Raw genomic sequence first — 22,005 nt, forward strand, 5'->3', positions numbered from 1 at the left:
CTATACAATATAAGCATTTCATTTCCCTTCAAGGAAACAAGCTCATGAGTGTGTGTGTGTGAGGGTGTGTGAGTGTGTATGTGTTTGTGTGTGTGAGAGAGAAAATGCAGGCACAATTAAAATATAAGAATAGATTTTACTGAATCATTAGCATAAAGAATTATCTTTTGTGAAAATGTGAGATTTATTTCCTTTTTGTTTATTAAAATTATATTAATAACTTGGTGGCAAGTGTTAAGTTTAGATAAATTGTCATTATGAACTAAATAAAACTGTAAACTATCTTTAAAAATTTTATTTAAGTATCAGTTAATTAAAATAAAGTTAGGTATTTAAGTTTTAATCCCTGTATTTAAAGGAGACAGCTACAAAATTCTTCTTCTATGTGTTTCTGTATTAATCCATTACTCACATTATTTCAAACTCAAGAAGATATCCTGGGTGAATTTTCATTTTATTTTCTAGTACACAAAGCTTTATAAAGAATTATCTGAAAGGTCGAACAGGCAACAGGAGAAAATAAGAGGGAAAAAAGTCTTGATGAGGAAATCGATGAAACCTTTGCTCTGGAAACATGAGTAATTAGAGGCATGTTAAACATTAAAGGAATTTCTCTCGGTCCCTTCTGTCTCTCAGTCTCTCTCTCTTTCTCTTCAATATCACATTTGAAAAAAATCATAAAGATTGGAAATTTGCACTTAATTTATGTAAATTATATGCATGTGTTATATAAATATGTAAATAAAATATATAGTTCCATCTCTGGAATTAACTCTACAAAAACAAAAAGAAAAAAGCACTTGATTGAAAATAATGCAGTAAACGTAAATTTTTGTTCTGATATAATCAAACATTCATATAAAAATCTCTAATGGCTCTCAAAAGTCAAACGTGCCTTATTTGCTAAAGTTAAAAGAGAGCACTAGGTCAAATAAAAATATGTCTTATAAATGATACTGGGCAAGAGCCAAGAAGGCAGGTTTATGGCCTTTTAGATATTAGTATTGTAAAGAAATGCAACAGTGTACATTTCAGCTCTAATTAGTAACTGTAAATTATTTGGAGATCCTATGAAGTGCATTATGCTGTAACTCTAAGGTTCAGAAATAAATGTGTAGAATACTGATGCATCCCAAAGTCATACTGCTATTAAAATCTTATCTGGAAGTAAACATTTTAAATTATCTTAATAATTTACTTAAGTTGTCATATATAAACATGATGATAGTTTTACAAGTTTCTTTAATCCCTGGGTTATAACTATAGGTTCTTTTCATCTGTAGGTTTGATCTAAAGTTTGAAGAGGAGGAAAACACACACACACATTGATTGTTCTGAATAAGACTGCCAATTCCTCACCTCATGCTGAGTGACTCTCTAATGTCAACTAGGTCTAGGTTGGACATCACAGCAATGATAACCTTTAGTTTGAGGATACACTTCAAAAGGAAAGGTTTTAAGTACTAGGGAAGGAGAAAGAAATGTAATTCTTCTGGGCTCTTACTTTTGACCATATGGCATGTATACGGTTCTGGGTTCTTCCCCTCAGTGCAGAAGTATACACCATTTGCTAAGCTGTACACCCTGACACGGTACACCAACCAGGTTTTTATTCATCGCACAAAAGTACCGTCACCAAAATATAAGCCAGTGGGCATCTTTTTGCAGCCATATAGTCTATTTTCAGACCTGTTGACTCTTACCTTGGTTTTTCATTTACATTTATTTTTTATTGGCCTCTCCTTTCTGTTATCTAACTAAAAAGCAAAGTGTGCTTATGATTTGCAACTCTAAAATCTTCCTAAATATTTGTTTCCATTCTGATTTTACATGTCCAACCACCCACTGACTACTAAATTATGAATTTCTTGTAGAAAGGGACAAAATATTTGATATACACAATTTATACATGCAGGCATACATACATACATACATATATACATACATGTATCACTGAAAATACTGATAGACTATACTCAGTCCTCAGGAAATACATGATGCATTAAATATTTCAGTAATTAAAAACAGTACACAAAGGTACAGAGTATGTCCAAGTGAATAGTGCCTGATGTAGAACCAACATCTCTAATTCTTCTCTCCACTTTCTCAACTGTTTTGTAATCACATTCATCCTTGATTCTACCTCTGATATACATCAAAATTAGTCACAAAGTTATTTTCATCTTTCCTGCATTATAATTCTTATATCCATCTTTTCCTTCCTGTTTCCACTGTTAACTCCCAAGCCCAGGCCCTATCTGCTTCTACCTGCAATGCCATTAGTGGCTCTCAGCTTCCTTTTCTATGGACAGCCCACCAAATTTCAACCCATATGGCATGTAAATGCAAAATCAATCTTTCTAAAGTACCATTCTGGTCACGTCACTTGCCTGAGGAAGATATTCAGGAACTTCCTCCTCTTTACAACAACAAACTTAGACTTTTCAGTCTGGCTTTCAAGATCCTGAAATATCTAACCTCACTGGGTGTATGCAAGCATACTGTAAAAGATAATCAAACGCAGTCCAGTGTTTTAAATAGGGCTTGTGTATGTGAATTCCATACGCAGTGCTCCCACCTTTGTTAGCATATTTGTCTAAATTACTTCGTAGCACCTTCCATCTTAATAATTAATGAATGCCACCTATCACTGAATGAATAAATAGTACAATGATGCAAACACGTATTTATTTACTCTTCCTTTTCACCTCGACTGGTACCAATATAAGGTTCGATGAAGAGCCTGGATATATATCATCAGAATCTATGGATCCAAAGTCTGGTCTTGCTACTTTTGTCAACTTCAGCCTTGGGCAAGTCTCTTAATCTTTTCAACCATCAGTATTTTTCTCCCTAAAATGGAGATTAGAATAATATCCACTGCTAGGATGCTATGAGTATTAAATAATGAAGAACACATAAAACAGAACTTGAAATATACTAAGCACTTAGTAAATATCAGTCATCATAGTTTTTGCTATCCTTCTCTGGTAACCATCCTCTTACTATCACTTTATTTTGTAGTCATTGACATCTATCAATATTTTAGTCAAATGGTAGGTAAAAGATACAATACTGAGGTTCAGCTTAGAAATGTTTGCTGTGTATAATAGCAAAGACTTGGTGTCACAGTCTAAGAGTCAGATAGGAACAGTCTCTGGAGTTGCTGTATGATTCTAGGCAAATTAAACTTATTGGGTATCAGTTTTCTTATAAGCAAAACATTAATAATAATAACAACATTAAAGTTGCTGTTGTAAGGGTGAGTTGCTGGATATACATCACAGGACATTTACAAATATTATTCTCAGTTACCCTTTCTTTAAAATGACTCTCAGGGTCTAAATAACATTGATAAACATTTTGATATTTAAACATATGCCTAAAGTCATAGCTTGATCAAAGTATAAATGAGAAAACTTATAAAAAGTCTGCCTTGGTAATTACTTTATCTTGTAACATGTAAAGGAACAATAAGAGGAGTTGCTCCTCTGACTTTAATTCTGATAAAATAAAAGAATACAATTAAATAAAAAAGAACTAATATGTAAAGTAAAAGTACAAGAAACTTTATGAAAAAGGAAGAAGACAATAAGCAGATATATGCATAGATGTTTGGAAAAAAAGTGAAAATAATACATCAGATATTATGTTCACCTGTCTAACAAAAGAAAGCATCCCAAAGTGAAGATGCCCCCTATAAGGCAAAATTCTGAAAGCATATGCCCAAAGATATTCATGTAGAAGAAAAGAAAGAGAGTTGAAGAATATAATGCAATTGCAAAGGATATCTTGGATGAGTAAATATTTTAAATTGAAAAATTTCAAATTGAAGATGAATCATGGGATTACAAAACAGTATTTCCTCAGGATTCAAGATAAGGTGAGAGTCAAAAATGTTGAATACAACAGCAATATAAAAGATAATTTGTGGATGTGTGTGCATGTGTGTGTATTTTAGATCTTCAAACTCTCTTCCTCAACTGTGTCCTCAATTATCAGGAAATAAATAGACATTGATATCAAAAGTGAAAAACAGAAATCATCAAGTAAGTTCACTCAAATTGTGTTCTATCACTTTTGGATTAATGGAAGTCCACCCTCCTCTCTTCCAAGGCCAAATCCTCCATCTCTGAATGGCGTTTCTTTTACTTTTTTCTTCTGCAGAACACTGCATCACCAGGTAGCTCTTCTCTTCCCTTTTTCTTCTCTTTTGGAGTTTCAGTCTCTCTTTCTTCTCTGCCTTATTACCATGAACTATAAAAATCTCCCAAATGACAAACTTTCTTCTGTTCTACTCTATTCTCAGGCAACAAACTCTTCTTTTGTTTCCCTGTCACACTGCTTGAATAGATTGTTCCTAATTTCTGTCCCAACATCTTCACTTCTGGAACTTTTGTTTCCTAGAATGCTGGGAAGCTGGCAACTAAGGTAGGGTTCAGAGTCACTGACTCAGCTCTTTCCCCACAGGTGAGGATGTGGTATTGCTAAACTTAGATCAATAGGAACAGTTTGATGTTTGTCAGCCTTTGTAAGTTAAAGTACTGAAGTGAATATTTTTCTAGAATGGTGTTTGAAACCTTACCTTAAATGTTTTCCAATGATACTCCACATCCATTTCTATCATCTATGCTACTCCCCTTTATCATAAGAAATGGAAGACTAAAATCTTTATTTCCCAGGTTCACTTGTTGCTACGATTGTTAGAACCATGAAGGCACTTAGGATGAGCTGCACATCTTAGTGGTTTAACATGCTGAAGGAGCGTGTGTGACATCCCTACTCTTCCGAGGAGGTGCACGTGGACAAGGAGACCTACAGATGTGGATGATGGAAGCAGCTGGACTCCCTATTCCACAGTCTAATCACACAGTTCCTGGTGCTGGTGGCTGTGATATCAGCAGCAGGGTAGCTTGGCTGCAGGGATTTCTGACCTCTGATTAGAAGTTGCAGACTTGACCTTGCACCTCACTTGAGGTATATCATGACCTTGAAGCCAGAAAATTGGTGGCTATCTCATGCCTTCCCTTTTCCCTGCCTCTCAAATGATTTTATAACCACCCAATTCTCTATATTAAATTCTTTTCTCCTAGGTTTGTTCATCAGCCTCCACCTGATAAAAAGTCCCAAATATTAAGGGAATTATCGTATAAAGAATTGAACTTCCTAGATTTAGCAAGACCCTAACATGCAGAGTGTAGCTATCAACTGCACACACCTCAGGGATGATGCTGAGATGGGGTCCATCTGCTTCTGTTCTGAGCAGCCACCTTATTTCCAATAAATTTTATATATTTTTTCCTAGTTCAATTGTGAGCTTAATCTAATGTTATAGCCAATCTATAGCACATCTGAGAGCCTGCAAATTCCTCACTTCATTACCCAGATGCCAAATCAAATCATTATCCTACTGATCTTTTAACAGCATTTGATCACACATGTTTAAAATTTTCTCCTCGCAGGTAGTTACACTAACTCTCTAAATAATTGTTTTCAATTTTATTTGTTCATATACTTTAAAATCCATCAATTAAACTGAGGTACTCCAGGGATCTGTCCTTGATTACATCATTTACCTCTTATATTCTCCATTTAATCCGAGGTATTAATTATTAATTATTTCCTCAATTATACCCAAGTCTTGACCCTTGTCACAACTCATGGAGTCCCATGTCCCATTACTAATTGTGCATTTCAACTATGATTCATAGGCAAATCAAATGAAACACACTGAATCCTTCATACATTCAATAATTCATGTAAATCTACTATAAGCCAGGCAATTTTCTATGTTCTGGGATAAAAATTGAGACAGCCATCACTTCTCTTATAGAGATTACAAGCTAACTACATAAAAATAATTGTAATATATAAATTATTTTGTACAAACACTGTGGTCAAAATTAAGCAGACAAGTGAGATAGTTCAGGTGGGGATGGGAGCAGAGTTGGAGTGTTGTAATTTTGAATTTTGTGGACGGAAATATCTTTGTTAAAAAAGTAATATTTGATCAAGGACTTAAAGGATAAGAAAACTCATGAAACTGCTATGAAGAGAACATTGTAAGTACAAAGATGAAATGTGCCTTGAGGGTTTAAAGAAGGGGGGCAGTCTGTGGAGAGCAGGATGACCAAGGTGTGGGGAAAGGAGATGGAGTTCAGAGAAGGCCACTGGGGATGGGGTGAAGAGAAACCTTGTGAAGCGTGATAGGTCTTTATAATCACTATGGCTTCATCTCTGAACAAAATAGGAAGCCACTGGAATGCCTTCAGCAGAAGAGAATTATGCCTTACTTACTTAACTATTTGTTTAATAATAAGAAGCCCTCGTGATCTTTTCTTTAGGCTATACTCCAAGGGGCGCATAAGCCAAATGGGAAAGCCAGTTTAGGACTTTATGCAAAAATATACATTAAAAGCAACACCAAACCAAACCAACAAAAACAACTAGAGTATAGAATATAGAATATAGAAATTTCATGAGAATAGTAAGACCCTGTAAACACCTTGTTGGTAAAAGAGTCAATAAGACTTGCTAAAGTGTTGGGTGTATGGTCTGAGTAAACAAGTTGATTAACGATGACTGTGAGTCTCTTGACCTGAACAACTGGAGACAGTTGCCACTTACTGAGATAGGAAAGAATGCCAAAGGAAGATATGTAGAGGTGAATACAGATTCGCTTTTGATATCTGGACATTTGGAGATTTGCACTGGCTCTAGAACATCTTTGTGGAGAGGGAATTAAGCTTGATATAAAAGTATAGAATTCAGGGAAAATATCCAAGCTGATGACATATTTTGGAGTTTTAGAGTATAGGTGGTATTTAAATCATAAAAATTAGAATAGCAAAGGTGTGAGTGTAGATAAAATAAAAAGAGACCCCCAAACTGAAGTACAGTGATTTTTAAAGTTCAGAGAAATATGGAACTACTAGGAAAGAAGACCAAAAAGAGCCGGATGAGGAAGAAGAAAAACCAGGAAAGCATGGTGACATGACTGCTATGTTGTGGGTTAGGGAGATTACTCAAGGAGAAAGACACACTCGATTGTGTAATCTGCTGCTAGATGAAGAAGTATGAGGACTGAGAACTGACCACTGGATCGAGCATGAGAAGGTCAATGGATACCTTGATAATAGTAGGCTTTACAGAGCAGTGGAGGTAAAAACAAGACTGAAAGTGTTTGTGACAGAATGAGAGGAAAGTAATTAGGTGCAGCAAATATAGTCAATTATTTTGTGAACTTTATTAACAGAAATGATGCAGAAGTGGAGAAATGATACAGTAGCCAGAAGGATTCATAAGGCACAATAATTTTATTTAAGACAGAAGGAATTATTTTCCACTCTAAAATAAGAAAGAAAGAAGAAAGAAAGAAAGAAAGAAAGAAAGAAAGAAAGAAAGAAAGAAAGAAAGAAAGAAAGAAAGAAAGAAAGAAAGAAAGAAAGAAAGAAAGAAAGAAAGGAGGGAGGGAAGGAAGGAAGGAAGGTAGGAAGGAAAGAAGGAAGGAAGAAAAGGACTTTCCTGGTTAAGAATCTGCCTGCAGGGGGCTTCCCTGGTGGCGCAGTGGTTGAGAATCTGCCTGCCAATGCAGGACACACAGGTTCGAGCCCTGGTCTGGGACGATCCCACATGCCGCGGAGCAACTAGGCCCGTGAGCCACAATTACTGAGCCTGCGTGTCTGGAGCCTGTGCTCCACAACAAGAGAGGCCGCAATAATGAGAGGCCTGCGCACCGCGATGAAGAGTGGTCCCCACTTGCCGCAACTGGAGAAAGCCCTCGCACAGAAACAAAGACCCAACACAGCCATAAATAAAATAAACAAATAAATAAATATTAAAAAAAAAAAAAAAATCTGCTTGCAAACGCAGGGGACATGGGATTGAGTCCTGATCTGGGAAGATCCCACATACTGTGGAGCAACTAAGCCTGTGTGCCACAACTACTGAGCGTGCGCTCTAGAGCCCGTGAGCCACAACTACTGAGCACATGCGCCACAACTACTGAGCCCGTGTGCCTAGAGCCCGTGCTCTGCAACAAGAGAAACCACTGCAACGGGAAGCCTTTGCATTGCAACAAAGAGTAGCCCCCGTTCGCCGTAACTAGAGAAATCCCGCGCGCAGCTACGAAGACCCAACACAGCCAAAGATAGATAGATAGATAGATAGATAGATAGATAGATAAATATATAAATTTATTTAAAAAAAGAAAGAAAGAAAGAAAGGGAGGGAGGGAGAAAAAAGAAAGAGAACAACAGAAAAGAAAAGAAAGAAAAAAAGGCTTATTTTTTTTATATTGACATTCACCAGACCAAAAGAAAAGCAATCCATTTCCCTAATTTTATATATATATTTTATATATATACTCTCTCTCTCTCTCTCTCTCTCTCTCTCTCTCTCTATATATATATATATATATATATATATACATATACATTTATATATTAGGCTATTTAGAGAAAGGTAGAAATAGAAACATAGAAATCAAGATAGTTGTTTCATGAGAAGTGGATCATGTTGCTTTATGACTAAAATCTCCAAACTTCCCTTGCTGTATATATGATGTAACAGAATGTAAACATGATGAATGTTTTTAAGGAGATCCATAATTTGCTTTCTTACTGACTTTCTATTCATATCACCACCACTGACCCCCCCACAGGATATGCCATCCAGTCCTCCATTAAATGCTCATGCCTTTTCCCATCTTGATTCTTTCCATCTTTCTACTACTTCTTCATTGGATCTGTTTCTACTCCTTCAGATTCAGTTCAAAAGTTGATACCTGTTTGAAGCTTTCACCAAGAATTACAATCATAATTTCATTTTGTGTTCCCAGGCATTTGATTCACACTTCTATTGCAACTCATATCTTTTATACTATAACTTACTTGTGAAAATCAGTTGCTAAGTATTATTCATCTTCAGATTCCCAAGATCTAAACCAGTGCTTAGCACCTACCAGAATCACACTTTATGTATGCTGAGTGAGTAGATTAACAAGTCATTCAGAATTGATACAAGCATGGATCCCTAAAAATAATATCTAGTTATGTTAGTTTAATTTTTTCAGAGGAGTATGGGAATGAGGAAGTTACAAGGATGTCATAAATAGTTTTTGAAGACAAATAAAAGCTTGCCTTACAATATAGGCAAAAAAGAGAAAGACATAGATTTTCCAGGCTAGATCATAAAACTGATCATGTAGGAGAAATCTAGTTTTATATTCAGTTGAAGAAAGTGTGTTTTCAAGTGAACTACTTTTAACCTGCTTTCAAGTTTTACAGAACAAGGGTCTGGATAAAATGCTGTCCAGGTACAAAGGCAAGTAGATTGACTATAATTCCATATCTACAGAATTCTGTTCAATTGATCCAGTTTAACCTGTAAGATGGTCTCTATTCACAAAAATGACTTGTATAGGCTTACCCACGACCTAGGTGAAAATACAGACAACTGCTTCATGATATTTGTGAATTAAATCAATCTGAGAAAGAGAGCAAAAATATTGGATTTGACAGGGTCTCAGTAGGTTAAAATGATGAGTTCAAATGGGCACGATGAAATTTAATAGGGGTAAGTACAGAGTCCTGAACTGAGGTTAAAAAAAGAAATCAATTGTGAAACATAGCACAGGGGACCTCACTTAATAGCAGTTTGTGTGAAAAAGATGTAGGAAAAAACACTGGAAGGAAAAATGTGGCAAAATCAAATGAAATTTTGTATTACTTAATAAAATACAGTGTTCAGAATAAACAAGGTCATTATCCCATTATCAGATTTTACTGTGCATTCATCTGTGATGTCCAGATCTGGGTATTATATCTAAAGAGACATCAACAATATGGATTATTGTTTATAGTTTATTTCTTATACCCATAAGAAAAGTGACAAATATAAACTATAATTTGGCTATAATAGTAAGTCACTAACATTTGTCGAGCACACACCGTGTGCTAGTGCTTTGGCTGCATTTCCTCACTTAGTCCTCGCAATGGTCTTCTCAGGTAGATCTTGGAGAGGCTGCTGTGGCATGCTGAAACCCCCTTCAGGTCCAAGGCTCCCTTTCCCCAGTGCTGGAAGTGTTAACTGCTGACAGCTTACAGCAGAGTCCCTCCCCTGAAACTGCCCAGGAGAAGGTAACTTGATCAGAAAAGGGTGTCAATTAATGAAGCAAAAGTGAGGTCTCCATATTAAGGTTTAATATGAAAAGTTTACAGTTAAAAACTAAGTATAGCAATGATGAAATGAATTAACAAAGTTAAGAAAATTGTGCATAAAATCATTTGATGGGGCTGAAAAGATAAAGTCTTTCAGGAAAAGCTCTTTACAATACACATGTACACATACAAAATGGCTTGTCAGATTATGATCTATTGGGAGTAGAAAACTATAAAGAAGAAATGATAATTGTTAACTATATGGTTGCAATTTCATTTATCCTTATGTGTTCTACATTTTTAATTTGCTCCAAGATAGGCATTTAAATTAAAAAAAACAAAGTATGCTTCCTAGCTAGAAAGTCACCAGGAGGTACATTTTTAAAAATTTCATGATGAAATCCTTAAAAAAAATCTCCTTCTGTCTCAGTCTCTAATTTTATTTTTATTTGGCATGTTGATAAACATTAATCTAACAAAATTAGTTATCAATCACATGTGAAAAATGTTGTTTCCCATAAAATTATAGAAAAAAAGTATTTCATTTTTCTGAAGATGAGAACTAGACCAAAGAGGACTGGACCAATCTTTGCCCATGAATATGAAGCCAGAGTTTAATAGAAGGGTTTCTGTGATTTAATCAAAGCACAGTGAAATATCTCTTATTTAAAAAAAATCATTCTAGAAATGAACAATCGTAGGTTCCTTGGTATTACTTTTGTGAAAATGTAAAAACAAAGATGGGGTTAAAGAATAGGACTTGACCCATTAAGGTCATATGTAGGAAACGGTACCATAAAAAGGAATGCTGCCCTCTGGAGCACTTTGATCTAGCCAATATTTTAGTCTACTCATTATTTAAATTGTTTTAATGATAGATATAACAACAAATGTGTTTACATATTTTTTCCTAATTTGTGAATGCAACTTTCTTCTATAAAATAGGTATAAATATCTCGTGTAATTCATTGAACTACTATGACAATTATGAAGATGAGTACTCATGATTCAATTTAGCTAATCATTTCTATCTCTTCTTACTATAACTTTATATAGCTGTTCTATCCCAACAGAGATAATGGCAAAATAAATGGGAGGCATGGAGGTGAAATATCCAGCTCATGAGAATGAGTGGCATCCATATGCCTATTTCTATACCCTGTTATATTTTCACTGTTACTGAAGACTGTATCTCCATTGTTAAGAACAATGCTATCATCATACTTATTAAGAGATTTAAAAGAAATGTCTAAATAAATTGCTATATTTTAGAGTGAAAATTATACCTGAATATTTTAAAACATTAGTAGTATGTGAATAAATGGTTATTTAATATGAAAAATGCTCTTCTTAATATTTTAAAGCAACTTACAGGATCATATATCAAAGTATGTATGCACACATGCAAAAGATGTGGCTATTTATTAAGATAGTCACCTGTGTTCACAAGTTATGTTGCTTTTCTAAAGCAGCTCTATCTTATGCATATTTGTTTATTGGCCTTAGTTTCTTTCCTTTTTATTCTTTATCCTTTTAAAATAAATGTATATTTATAGAAAATTTGCAAGAATAGTGCATGGAACTTTTCTTTTTAATCTGAACTATTTAAAGTAAGTTGACATGATGCTAGCTTTAGCATTTATTTTCTGCAACATAACATCCTCCTACATAAGATCTATGAAATAATTAAATGCCATCTAATCCAAAGACCACAACCAAATTTTACCCTTATTCCAATAATGTCCTTTATAACAAAAGGATGTATGCATGGAATTTATTTGTTATGTGTCTTTTCCTCAATCATTCCTTGCTTTTCATGGCTTTGACACTTTGAAGGCTAGTTATTTTGTAGATGGTACCTCAGTTTGGATTTGTCTTATATTTCCTCACACTAGATTCTGATTATTCATTTTTGGCAAGAATATCACAGCTGTTATTCTGTGTTCTTTCCATTGCCTCTTTTTGATAGTATGCAAGTTTAATTTTCTCATTGCTAATGATATTAACTTTGTTCACTTAATCAAAATGGGATCTGCTAGCTTTATCAACTGTAAAGTTACTATTTTTCCCTTTGTAATTAACTAATAATTTGGGAGTAGGTACTTTAAGACATACTGATTTTTTCTCATCTAACTCTCACAACCTCTTTAGCAACCATTGATGTTCCTCAGCTGAATTAATGTATATTCTGATGTTTGTTAAAGTTGGATAATGGATGTTTTTAACATACAGCCATCCTTTAAAAAAAAAAAAATCCTTTCTTTATGGCTCAACACATTATTCCAGGCTTATCTTGTACTTCTCTGTCCCACTCCTAGAAACAGCCAATTTTACAAACAGCCCTGGTTACTCCCAGTGAGGAAGGGTACTTAGAAACCAAGATCTGTCTGCCAAGTGTGCTCTTTTGTTATTGGGATGTTGTAGCTCCCAAATCATCTCAGGGTGTAGAATTTGCTCAGAAATTGTTTTCTAAATCACATTCCTGGCAAAGGAAGCTCCTTGTAGAAGTGGCTGAACACACACACACACACACACACACACACACACACACACACACACCACCTTCACTTCTTTTTCTCTATCCATCTATGTACATAAGACCAGAGTACCCCCAATAACCAATCATCAGCCCAGGATCATTCTAATTTTTGCCTTTTCCCTATCTCTTCTCCAAAGGTGAAATAACTATATTAGCTATATTAGCCATGCTATATTAGCCATGCTAACCCTACCAACTTTGCAGAAATGAATCATCCATCACTACCCCCACTCCTTCATTTAAAACCCTCCTTACTCTGGTCAGGTTCTAATCCTCCTCTCCGGGCTGCTGTTTCTGTTTTAAAACAGGCACATCCTTTTCACACAGCCTGGGCTCCAACACTGAACCACTGAAGACCCCTTAACTCCATTCACTCCCTTCAGGGTCTAGCACCCTATGCCAGGCTGCTGTGCCCTACCCCATCCATATACAAATGCCTACCTTGCTCAGAAGTAGGATTTAATTATCCAGGAGGGAAAAAAGGAAGGAAAGAAGGAAGAAAGGAGGGAAGAAAAAAATATTTTTGATGTAAAATAATTTAAAATGTAGCTTTTTCTTTTTTCACTGAATATGTAGTACAAAATTTCATGCTAAATTTTGCCTGTTTTAATTTATTGCTCTTTGGGAACAAAGTAATATGTTACAGTGTAAAATAACATAAGTCAAATGAGCTTGACCTTTTACTAGGTCAAATAGGCCAATGACATATTGAATGGTGGTATTAACATATATTTTGAAATATTTAAATTTCTATATAATGTTTCTCATAATATTTCATTTAAAATCACATTATACTTTTAGTGTTTGAATTCTGTAGGAAAGACTAAATTTTATAAGCATTAAATAAAGAAGTCTCCTCAAAGGAATCATATTCATAAATATTGATATTTAAAGGTATGTTTCCCACCTAAGATACAGTGTCTAATTCATTTTTATATCTTCATAACAATTTCAGTTGAATATATCTTTTCTGAAACAAAGTTTTAGCCTGTATTAGTCACAAAATTTTGGAATATGAGGACAATTGCAGTATTTGAGAAATATTTCCAACAACATAATAACTCTTATCTTGAATGAACATTTTCTGTTTTTTATTATAGTGGGAAAGAGGGAAACTCACTAATTTCATGTCTTCATTAGAAGGATATGTATAAAATATATTTTTTAATGAAAAATATTAATGTAAGTAATGTGAGATATGAAGGTACACAGACATTAGTATTTCCTTGAATTTAATAAGATTGTTTAAATCTCAACAGTATAATGTTCTATTTTTCATATTTTCTTAGAATTATGAACTCTCAAAAACTGAAAAAAAAGTTTGGTCATTTATCAGGTTTTACCTTATAGAAAACTGGGTCATATATATTGCCTCGTAAAAAAAGACAATATATAACAGTACATCAGTATTAATATAATTATACATAAATATATATAGTAATATAATAATCATATGTCTAGTTATTATTTATAAAAAGTTCATACAAATTACAAGAACATTGCCTAATTTACTAAGGCTTGGAATTAATATGAGTAGTGAATTCTTCTCACCATTACAGTTGATACTTCAATTTATTGTCAATGAATTTGATGTGATTTAACATGTTTCATTTTCCTAGAACTTAACTTGCTTGTATTATGGTTTATTCAGATGCCTAAATGTGTAGAGTCTACTTCCAATGACTTTCACTGAGATTAGTTTTCTAATGACTTCCTGGCAGACAGTGCACAGTGGTTTATTTCCTTCCTTATTTCATCCCTTCAGCCTCCTTTCCCTTCTATCTTTACCTCTCATCTTAACTTTTTCCTTCTTGTTTCCTTCCCTAAAACCGTTTCACACAATCCTTCTCTCCCTTTCCCCCCAGTGTAGTAAAATAAAACTTGAATTGGAGTATAGCAGGTTTTACAGTTACACAATAATTTGATTATTATTAGCTTTGTAAACTTTTAAATGTCCCTTTTGATCTTTACAACTAATGATTTATTTTGAGATATATTTACAAATCAAAAGAAATAAATATCATTCGTAACAATATAAAAGAATAGTTACATATTTGAACTCTGAAGAAGTTTTAAAATATTTTCATGGAAGTTATTTATTCTATCAAAACATAAGATTACAGTAATTTTCTGATATTTCTTGACCTGGACTTAGAAGACAATAGATCACATTTTTGCATCATCTGAACTTTGCAAAGCATAAAAATGTATATTTCCAGATTCCTAATCAGTCTTGTAAAACATAATGGCAAATTCTATAACTATATGTGCTTGTATATACTCACATAAATATAAATAAAAACATATCAGGGTTTCTAGTTAAAGTAAATTTAATCTACATGATATTATTTTTATATCTTTAAGCTTTAAGGGAAGAACTGGAATGCCTTTATATATACAAAATGAAACATTTCAGCAAGTTACATAACTCTAAATTTTCTATTTAGCTTAAACATAAGGTTACTATTTGTTCTTTCAAATTTAGAATTTTAAAATAGATTAATTTCATTTTCTCTAAAGATGTCTTTTGTTTTTATTTTTTGACAAGATTCTTACTTTACATGAAATGTAATTTGATGTCTTAAAACATACGTTTCCTACTTCTTTCATAGATGTGTCATATATAAAGTTGGGGGAATTAGAATCAGGGTTAAAATTAATCTTGAAGTCCTCACTATATATCAGATACAACTGTTTTAAATTTTTAAGCACCAGTTCTTTGTTTCTAATAATAACCTGTATCAGGATTATCAAAATGTAAATGCTATTTACTTCCAGAAATATTTTATGAATTCTCAGAAATTACTGTGCTATACTTACCAGCCAAAGCAAGAATATATTCTTGAAATCTTGTTCCTATACGGTTAGTGGCTGTGCAATTATATCGTCCAAAGTCATTGTCAGATGTAGGTGCAATCTAAAATAATTATAATAATAAAAATTTCACAATTTTAAAATAATATCACAGAAATTTTAAAATAGCCTCTAGCATGCCTTACCATCTTTACACATATTCAATTACTCACAACTCCCTGCCGTAACTCTTTTTTCTGTCCTTTTAAGATGTAATCCATGTATCTGTACTACCCATAGGCCCAGGTAAATTATAGTTAGTCTAAAATTTATTAAGTAAATGCCACTATTTTGTTACATATATTGAATAGAAAAATCATTATTTACAAATGAAAGTTCAGAAAGTAGTACACAGTTTGAAAAATATGTATTCTGTAATTGCTGCAGACCTGACTTTGAAAATAGGAATCTTGTACCAAAAGCGTTGTTAACTCTTTGTTTTCTAGGTTGTAGCCTAAGAACAGGCAGATTTAAAGTTAAGAAAGGCTCGAAATATGTCAGCTTTCTCTTCCTCTTATGACTTTATTGAACATAAAATACTAACAAAAGATGAGGACCCATTTAAAAGGAAATTCTTTCCAGGAAGGCATTTTGCAAGGAAATATTGCCCTTGTGTAGCAATTCCTGTAGATAGGCACATTATCTTGATATCTAATAACAGTATCTTGCCTCCATTTCTGTTCAATTCCTATAATTCTCTTTCAGTTTAGGTGGAAAATAGCCGACCTCAGTCCTTACACATTTGAAATCCATAATTAAGTTAACATTCTGGGATTCTATTGCTGAATGGTGGGACCAACCCTGTAATTATAATGTACCGAAATTCTGAAGTATCAATTCAGAAAAGAGATTTGATGATAGTAAAGATATAATTTTCAATCCCAGTTACTATTATTAAGAGAGAATATGCTTACAACAAGAGTTGCTGCTAATTTCAAGTCTGTCCCCAAAGGGGGAAATGGTTTTGTGATAATGGGAGGCTATTAACTAAAAGTGCAATTTTGAGGTCCATTGAAGATGATAATTCTGAAAGAGTACAAAAAAGCTGTGTCATTCATCTTCTAGCCAGCTGTCCATCTAGGAATAGATCATCCGTTTAAGGACTAGAGGCTTTAACAGCTCTTATATAAGTACTTCTAAGCGACTAAAATATTCATTTTTCATACATTCAGGTTTTAATAAATTAGGTTAATTTAACTCTAAAATAATTTTACTACTGAGAAAGGAATTTGACCAAAAAAATGTCTTTCTTCTACAGGCATATGAGAAAGTCATTTGTATACCCCATAGGGAAGAAGGTGTACTGAATCAATGCAACGCAAAGACAGGATGGCTGTGACAAAGAATCCTGACTATTGCACAGCTCCTCAAGATTAATGAAGTAACTTAAAGATACCTATTTTAACTGGAATAAAACTTTAAAAAGCTCAATTCAGTTGTTTTTCTGTTCCTGGGAGTTTGCCTATCAAAATATAAAAGCTTTATAATTCTATCTGAAATAATTTCTTTACCGTGTTTTATGATTAAAAAATACAGAAAATACCCCTAGTAGCACAGACTATTAAAAGCACACAGATCTAGACAACTGGGCCAAATCATGTGCCCTGCAGTATATTTGGTGTATTCTAGGAAACCAGTAAAGTCCAATAGGGGTTGTACACCCAATCCCAGCACGGTGAAATAATAGATAATTTTATCAAAATAATATACAACAAAGATACATAATATATATTTATTTTAAATATTTAAATGTTTAAAATATGCAATTTATTATTGATATTTATCTAATAAGTGCTAGAAACATCTACTTATGATACCACTTCTTCATATTTTAATATGCAGTCAAAATAATTCAAGTTTACTTCAGACGTTGGGCTTTGATAGAATGTAACAGAATAACAAATGTGGTTTTGAACACCAAAATATAAACTGAGAGTACAATGTTAATAAAGGAGTTTGCAAGTCTTTTTCCTAAACCTTCAAAAACTTGATTTCCTCTTTCTGTATATTCCATGGTGAGAAAATCATTTATTTAACAGTTTGCATCTTTACTCAGGGCAAGGAACAATACAGATGACCCAGAGCAGAATATTATTCCAATCAACCTATTAGAAACCTCCTGCATCAAATTTTGTTCATATATTGAAAAGTTGTCCTCTTACCACAGGGGAGTGCCTAGGCAAAACAAATGAACAAATTTGGATGTCCTTTAGAAATGCATTTATTGGCAATAACCCAAAGGATTTATAGAATGTTTTGTTACTTTCAAAAAATCATAAATTAAAAAATGAATATATGTATTTAATCAAAGAAAAAGGAAGAAGTTTAAAAATTAATTCAAGAAATCTATCATCGACCAATTTGTTATTAATTGTAAAATTGATTTTTTTATAGTTTTTATATGTTCTTAAGAATTAGCAATTATGTCACTACTATAATAATTACTAAATAAAAATTATAATGTACTATCCTAAGGAAATATGTATGGTACTAATTCAAAATTAGTAATGATTATTATTGCTTTTTATTGTTGTTATTGTTATTTTGCTTTATTTTGTCTTTATGTTAGTTACTCATCTGTATTATTTATTCAGGATTTAAATTTAATTTTTGAACATAGTATACACATAACAAGTTTATGCTCAAGGTCAACGCTTTAACAAACATTACTTGGCTATGTATAAACAAAAATTGCTTAGTTTTTACTTTGGGGTGGGGAGAAATGCCATTTAGGCAGAAGATTAAATGACATGAAAGCTTTATATGAGTAAAATATTTAAATGTCGATTTATAAATGTTGCTGACATTGATTACAGAGAATTATGAGCTATTTCAGAAACTGAAAAGTGGCAAGATCAAGTAAAGCTGAAATTACAGATCAGTCTGTCATTTAAACATGAACTTAAATCTACCTGTTATGGACTGAACAATGTCCCTCCACAAAATTCAAATGTTGAAACCCTAATCTCTAAAGTGACTGTATTTGGAGATAGGGTCTTTAAGAAGGTAATTAAGGTTAAACGAGATCACAGGAGTGGGGCCTGGTGTCCTTATAAGAAGAAAAGTCACCAGAGCTCGCTCTCTCTTTCTCTGCATCCCCAGAGGAAAGGTCATGTGAGTACACAGTGAGAGGGCACCATCTGCAAACCAAGGAGATACGTTTCAACAGAAACCAACCCTTCTGGCACCTTGATATTGGACTTCTAGCTTCCAGAAATGTGTGGAAAAATTGTTTCTGTATTTTAAGCCACCCAGTCTGTGGTATTTTGTTATGGCAGCCCTAGTACACTAATACAATGACCCAAACTGAAGTTAAACCTAACCTCAGTTTTCTGCTATGGTTAAATACCTAAAATTTCAACTGAATCTGGCCAAAGTCTTTGTGACATTGAGCTCCCTGTCAATTTGCCAATAGTTCTTCTAATATAGATGCCAAAAAACAAACAAACCAAAAAAAAAAAAAAACCAATTTAAATTGAAATAGATTTAGACAAAGTGGCTTAATTACCAAACAGTCAGTCAGCTATCCAAACATTTGGGGGAAGTGATAGCTAAATCACTGTATCAACTAAATGTTTCACTAAGTCCATTTATTGGATGGAAGTGTTAATATGGCACCAATGCGAATGCCTTTAAGTTAATGTGGTATGGATCTCAAATGTTATTCTAAAACATGCACCTTTAAAATTTATGTATATTGAATTAGTAGAGAAAATGTAGCATCTTTTTAGCTAAAAAGGTTGTTTGAAGAAGATTCCTAAGTGTATGAAAGCATCATAAATTGGGAGGCTTGACGATCATTGTCATAGACTTATATAAACTTTGGAAATTGATATACACACACATAATCTGCAATTATTAAATTAAAGGTATTGTATTCAAACAGAATTTAAAGGCCAGGCACTTGGCAGTATAAAAACAATTATCTACAATCTTAATGTAAAATACTAAAATAAAATGAGGCAATGAACAAGTAAATCTGGTTTATTTAGGAACGTGTAAATACGTAGCCAGTAGATAGCATTTATATATACCAGTCTAAGGAGCAGGAAGTTGTAACCACAGACTCAATGTCCAGTAGCAACACTGAAATTAAACATTTGGCCCTCAATAACTGACAAATTACTCATTCTTTCTCCCTATTTTTTTTCCTGATATAATTGTGGTTTTTTTCCAACAATAAATTCATGAAAAATAATGGCTTTTGCTATATACCCATATTACTATATAAGTAGTGAGACATTAACCATTAACGAACCATGATCCAAATGCATAAAATTTCCCTTAAGTAAGTAAACATGAAATATATACAATAGGGTATATGTATATTATAAGATAGAAATATATCTTATATAATATATTAAGATACTAAGATATTTAAACATGTTCTAAAATAGTAGATAACTGCTAAAATAGTACAATTTGTTGATATGTACATGAAGACTTACCTCTAATATTATTTTTCTCCCTGCACTATATGTCTTTAAATTAGTGGTGTTTTTAGCTGGCAAGACTAATTTCTCTCTTCTCCAATGGACTGATGCTGGTGGATTAGATTTAACGTCACAGCTTATATTGATTGGATTTCCTTCCCAAGAGTAATAAATTGTTTGGTTTGATATGAACTTGGGAGCATCTGTAAAGCAATATAATATAACATTACAGACCTTTTATTTAAGAGAGTCATTTAATTAGTATAAACAATAGTAATCATTACTGACTACAAAAAGAAGCCACAGCAATTCTAATTTCATATATTTAATATGTGATGTCAGAAATAATGAAAATATATCATTTGACTGTTTCATCAAATCATTTTAATATTAACATAAAAATATTCAAAGTCAGCCGATTATTAAAATATGAAATATTAACACTCAGAGTTGTTTGCTTTTAATAATCTGACAAAAATTTCCATGAAGTAAATTAATGGCTCTCTACATATGTGAAATATATTTCTGAAACAACTCATAAAGTGAGAGTTTAGGATAAAACAAAATCTGTGGTCTTGTGTCATTTTTTTAACTTTGTCCTAGTCATATAATTTCTTCTATAAAATATTTTAAGGTAGATATAAAATCTAAATTGAAATGGCAATATCACAACTAAACAACAAATATTTTCCTGAAATGTCATTTCCAGTTTTTAATAACCAGGTATGTTTAATTTAATCAACAAAAGTTAATTTGAATATTAATCAGTTTCTATAATGCTGTGTCAATTGTCAGGCCCCTACACCAGACCTCTGTAATGATAGGTAAGAGAAAATAGAAAATACATTATAAATGCATTATATCATTTTATTGAAGAAACCTAATTTTGAAGACACAGACACGGTTTTCAGTCTTGTTCAATTCAAGAACTATGACATAGCCCAAATGCCAAGCAACCATAACTTCTTTGAGTCTCAATATTTTGACTGTATAATTGAGAGGATTCATTTTACAAACTTCTACATAAAAACATACTCTTAAATTAAGTGGTAGCTAAAACGTGGCTGGTATTTATACTGATTATTGTTGCTACTAATATTAACTATTTAGAACTAAATATCCCTCATAAGTTATCAATTTCAAACTGCCTAAATTAAACCTTTTGTTTTACTACCCAAATTACTTAAAGATGATCTTCTCCCAATTTTGTTATATCAACAGATTATATATCAGATATGTAATATAAGAATTATAATCTCCAGTACAAACGCACAAATAATTATTTAAATATTCTCGTCCAATACATGTTTTACTGTATGTTTTCAATGCCAATCTCACATAGAAGTATGAAATGTTTATTGAATGCTTTCTATATGACAGTAAGCTTATACATTTTATTTCATTTAATCTTTTTCATGACTTTGTGAAGAAGGTGTTACTTTGTCATAAGCATGAGGGATCCGGAGTAAGAGCTATCAAGCTTATTCTAGTACAAAGTTGTAGGCGTGGTATGTGAATCTGGGGCAATTTTAACTAGGGTCCGTTGAATTTCTATTCAACCCAGGAATATTATAATATTCACTACTAGCAATGTGTTGGTGATGCGGACTTTATCATACATTATTGAGGAGAGTATATTTGGGACAATTCCTCTGGAACACAAAAGCCTTAAAAAAAACTTTGTAATCTTGATTCTGCAAACTAGTCTTAGATATCTCTCCAGAGAAATAAGTAGAAATATTATCAAATGTTAATATAAAGGACTTTTAGCACATTGTTATTTTAATAACAAAATCTCAAAACAACTTAATGTCCCACAAAAGAGGATCAGATAAATAGTGACACGTATTGGCACTTAAGTGTGCTAATATTACACAGATGTATCTGCTTATGGTTTTCCCTAAGCTGCAATGTGTCTGTCCTTCCCTTTACCTGGCTGCCTTCAAAACTAAGCTCCAGGCTAACTTAACACAGCCTTTCCACAACCTTCAATTGTGGGTTAGTTCCCTTACTTTGTGTT

The 22,005-nt window shown here is 33.0% G+C and overlaps 1 protein-coding gene across 1 annotated transcript in view; it reads right to left on the reverse strand.

The window, feature by feature from the left end:
• The window catches only part of NCAM2 (neural cell adhesion molecule 2), a 200,320-nt gene that overhangs the window by 84,642 nt on the left and 93,673 nt on the right, over positions 1–22,005 (reverse strand). Inside the window, exons 8-9 of the mRNA XM_061192956.1 lie at positions 20,001–20,188; positions 15,520–15,616 (exon numbers count right to left, since the gene is read on the reverse strand). Coding sequence (XP_061048939.1) covers positions 15,520–15,616; positions 20,001–20,188 — 285 coding nt within the window. The remainder of the gene's footprint in view (positions 1–15,519; positions 15,617–20,000; positions 20,189–22,005) is intronic.

This window comes from Eubalaena glacialis, chromosome 6 (assembly GCF_028564815.1).
Source record: "Eubalaena glacialis isolate mEubGla1 chromosome 6, mEubGla1.1.hap2.+ XY, whole genome shotgun sequence".
Taxonomy (NCBI): Eukaryota; Metazoa; Chordata; class Mammalia; order Artiodactyla; family Balaenidae; genus Eubalaena; species Eubalaena glacialis.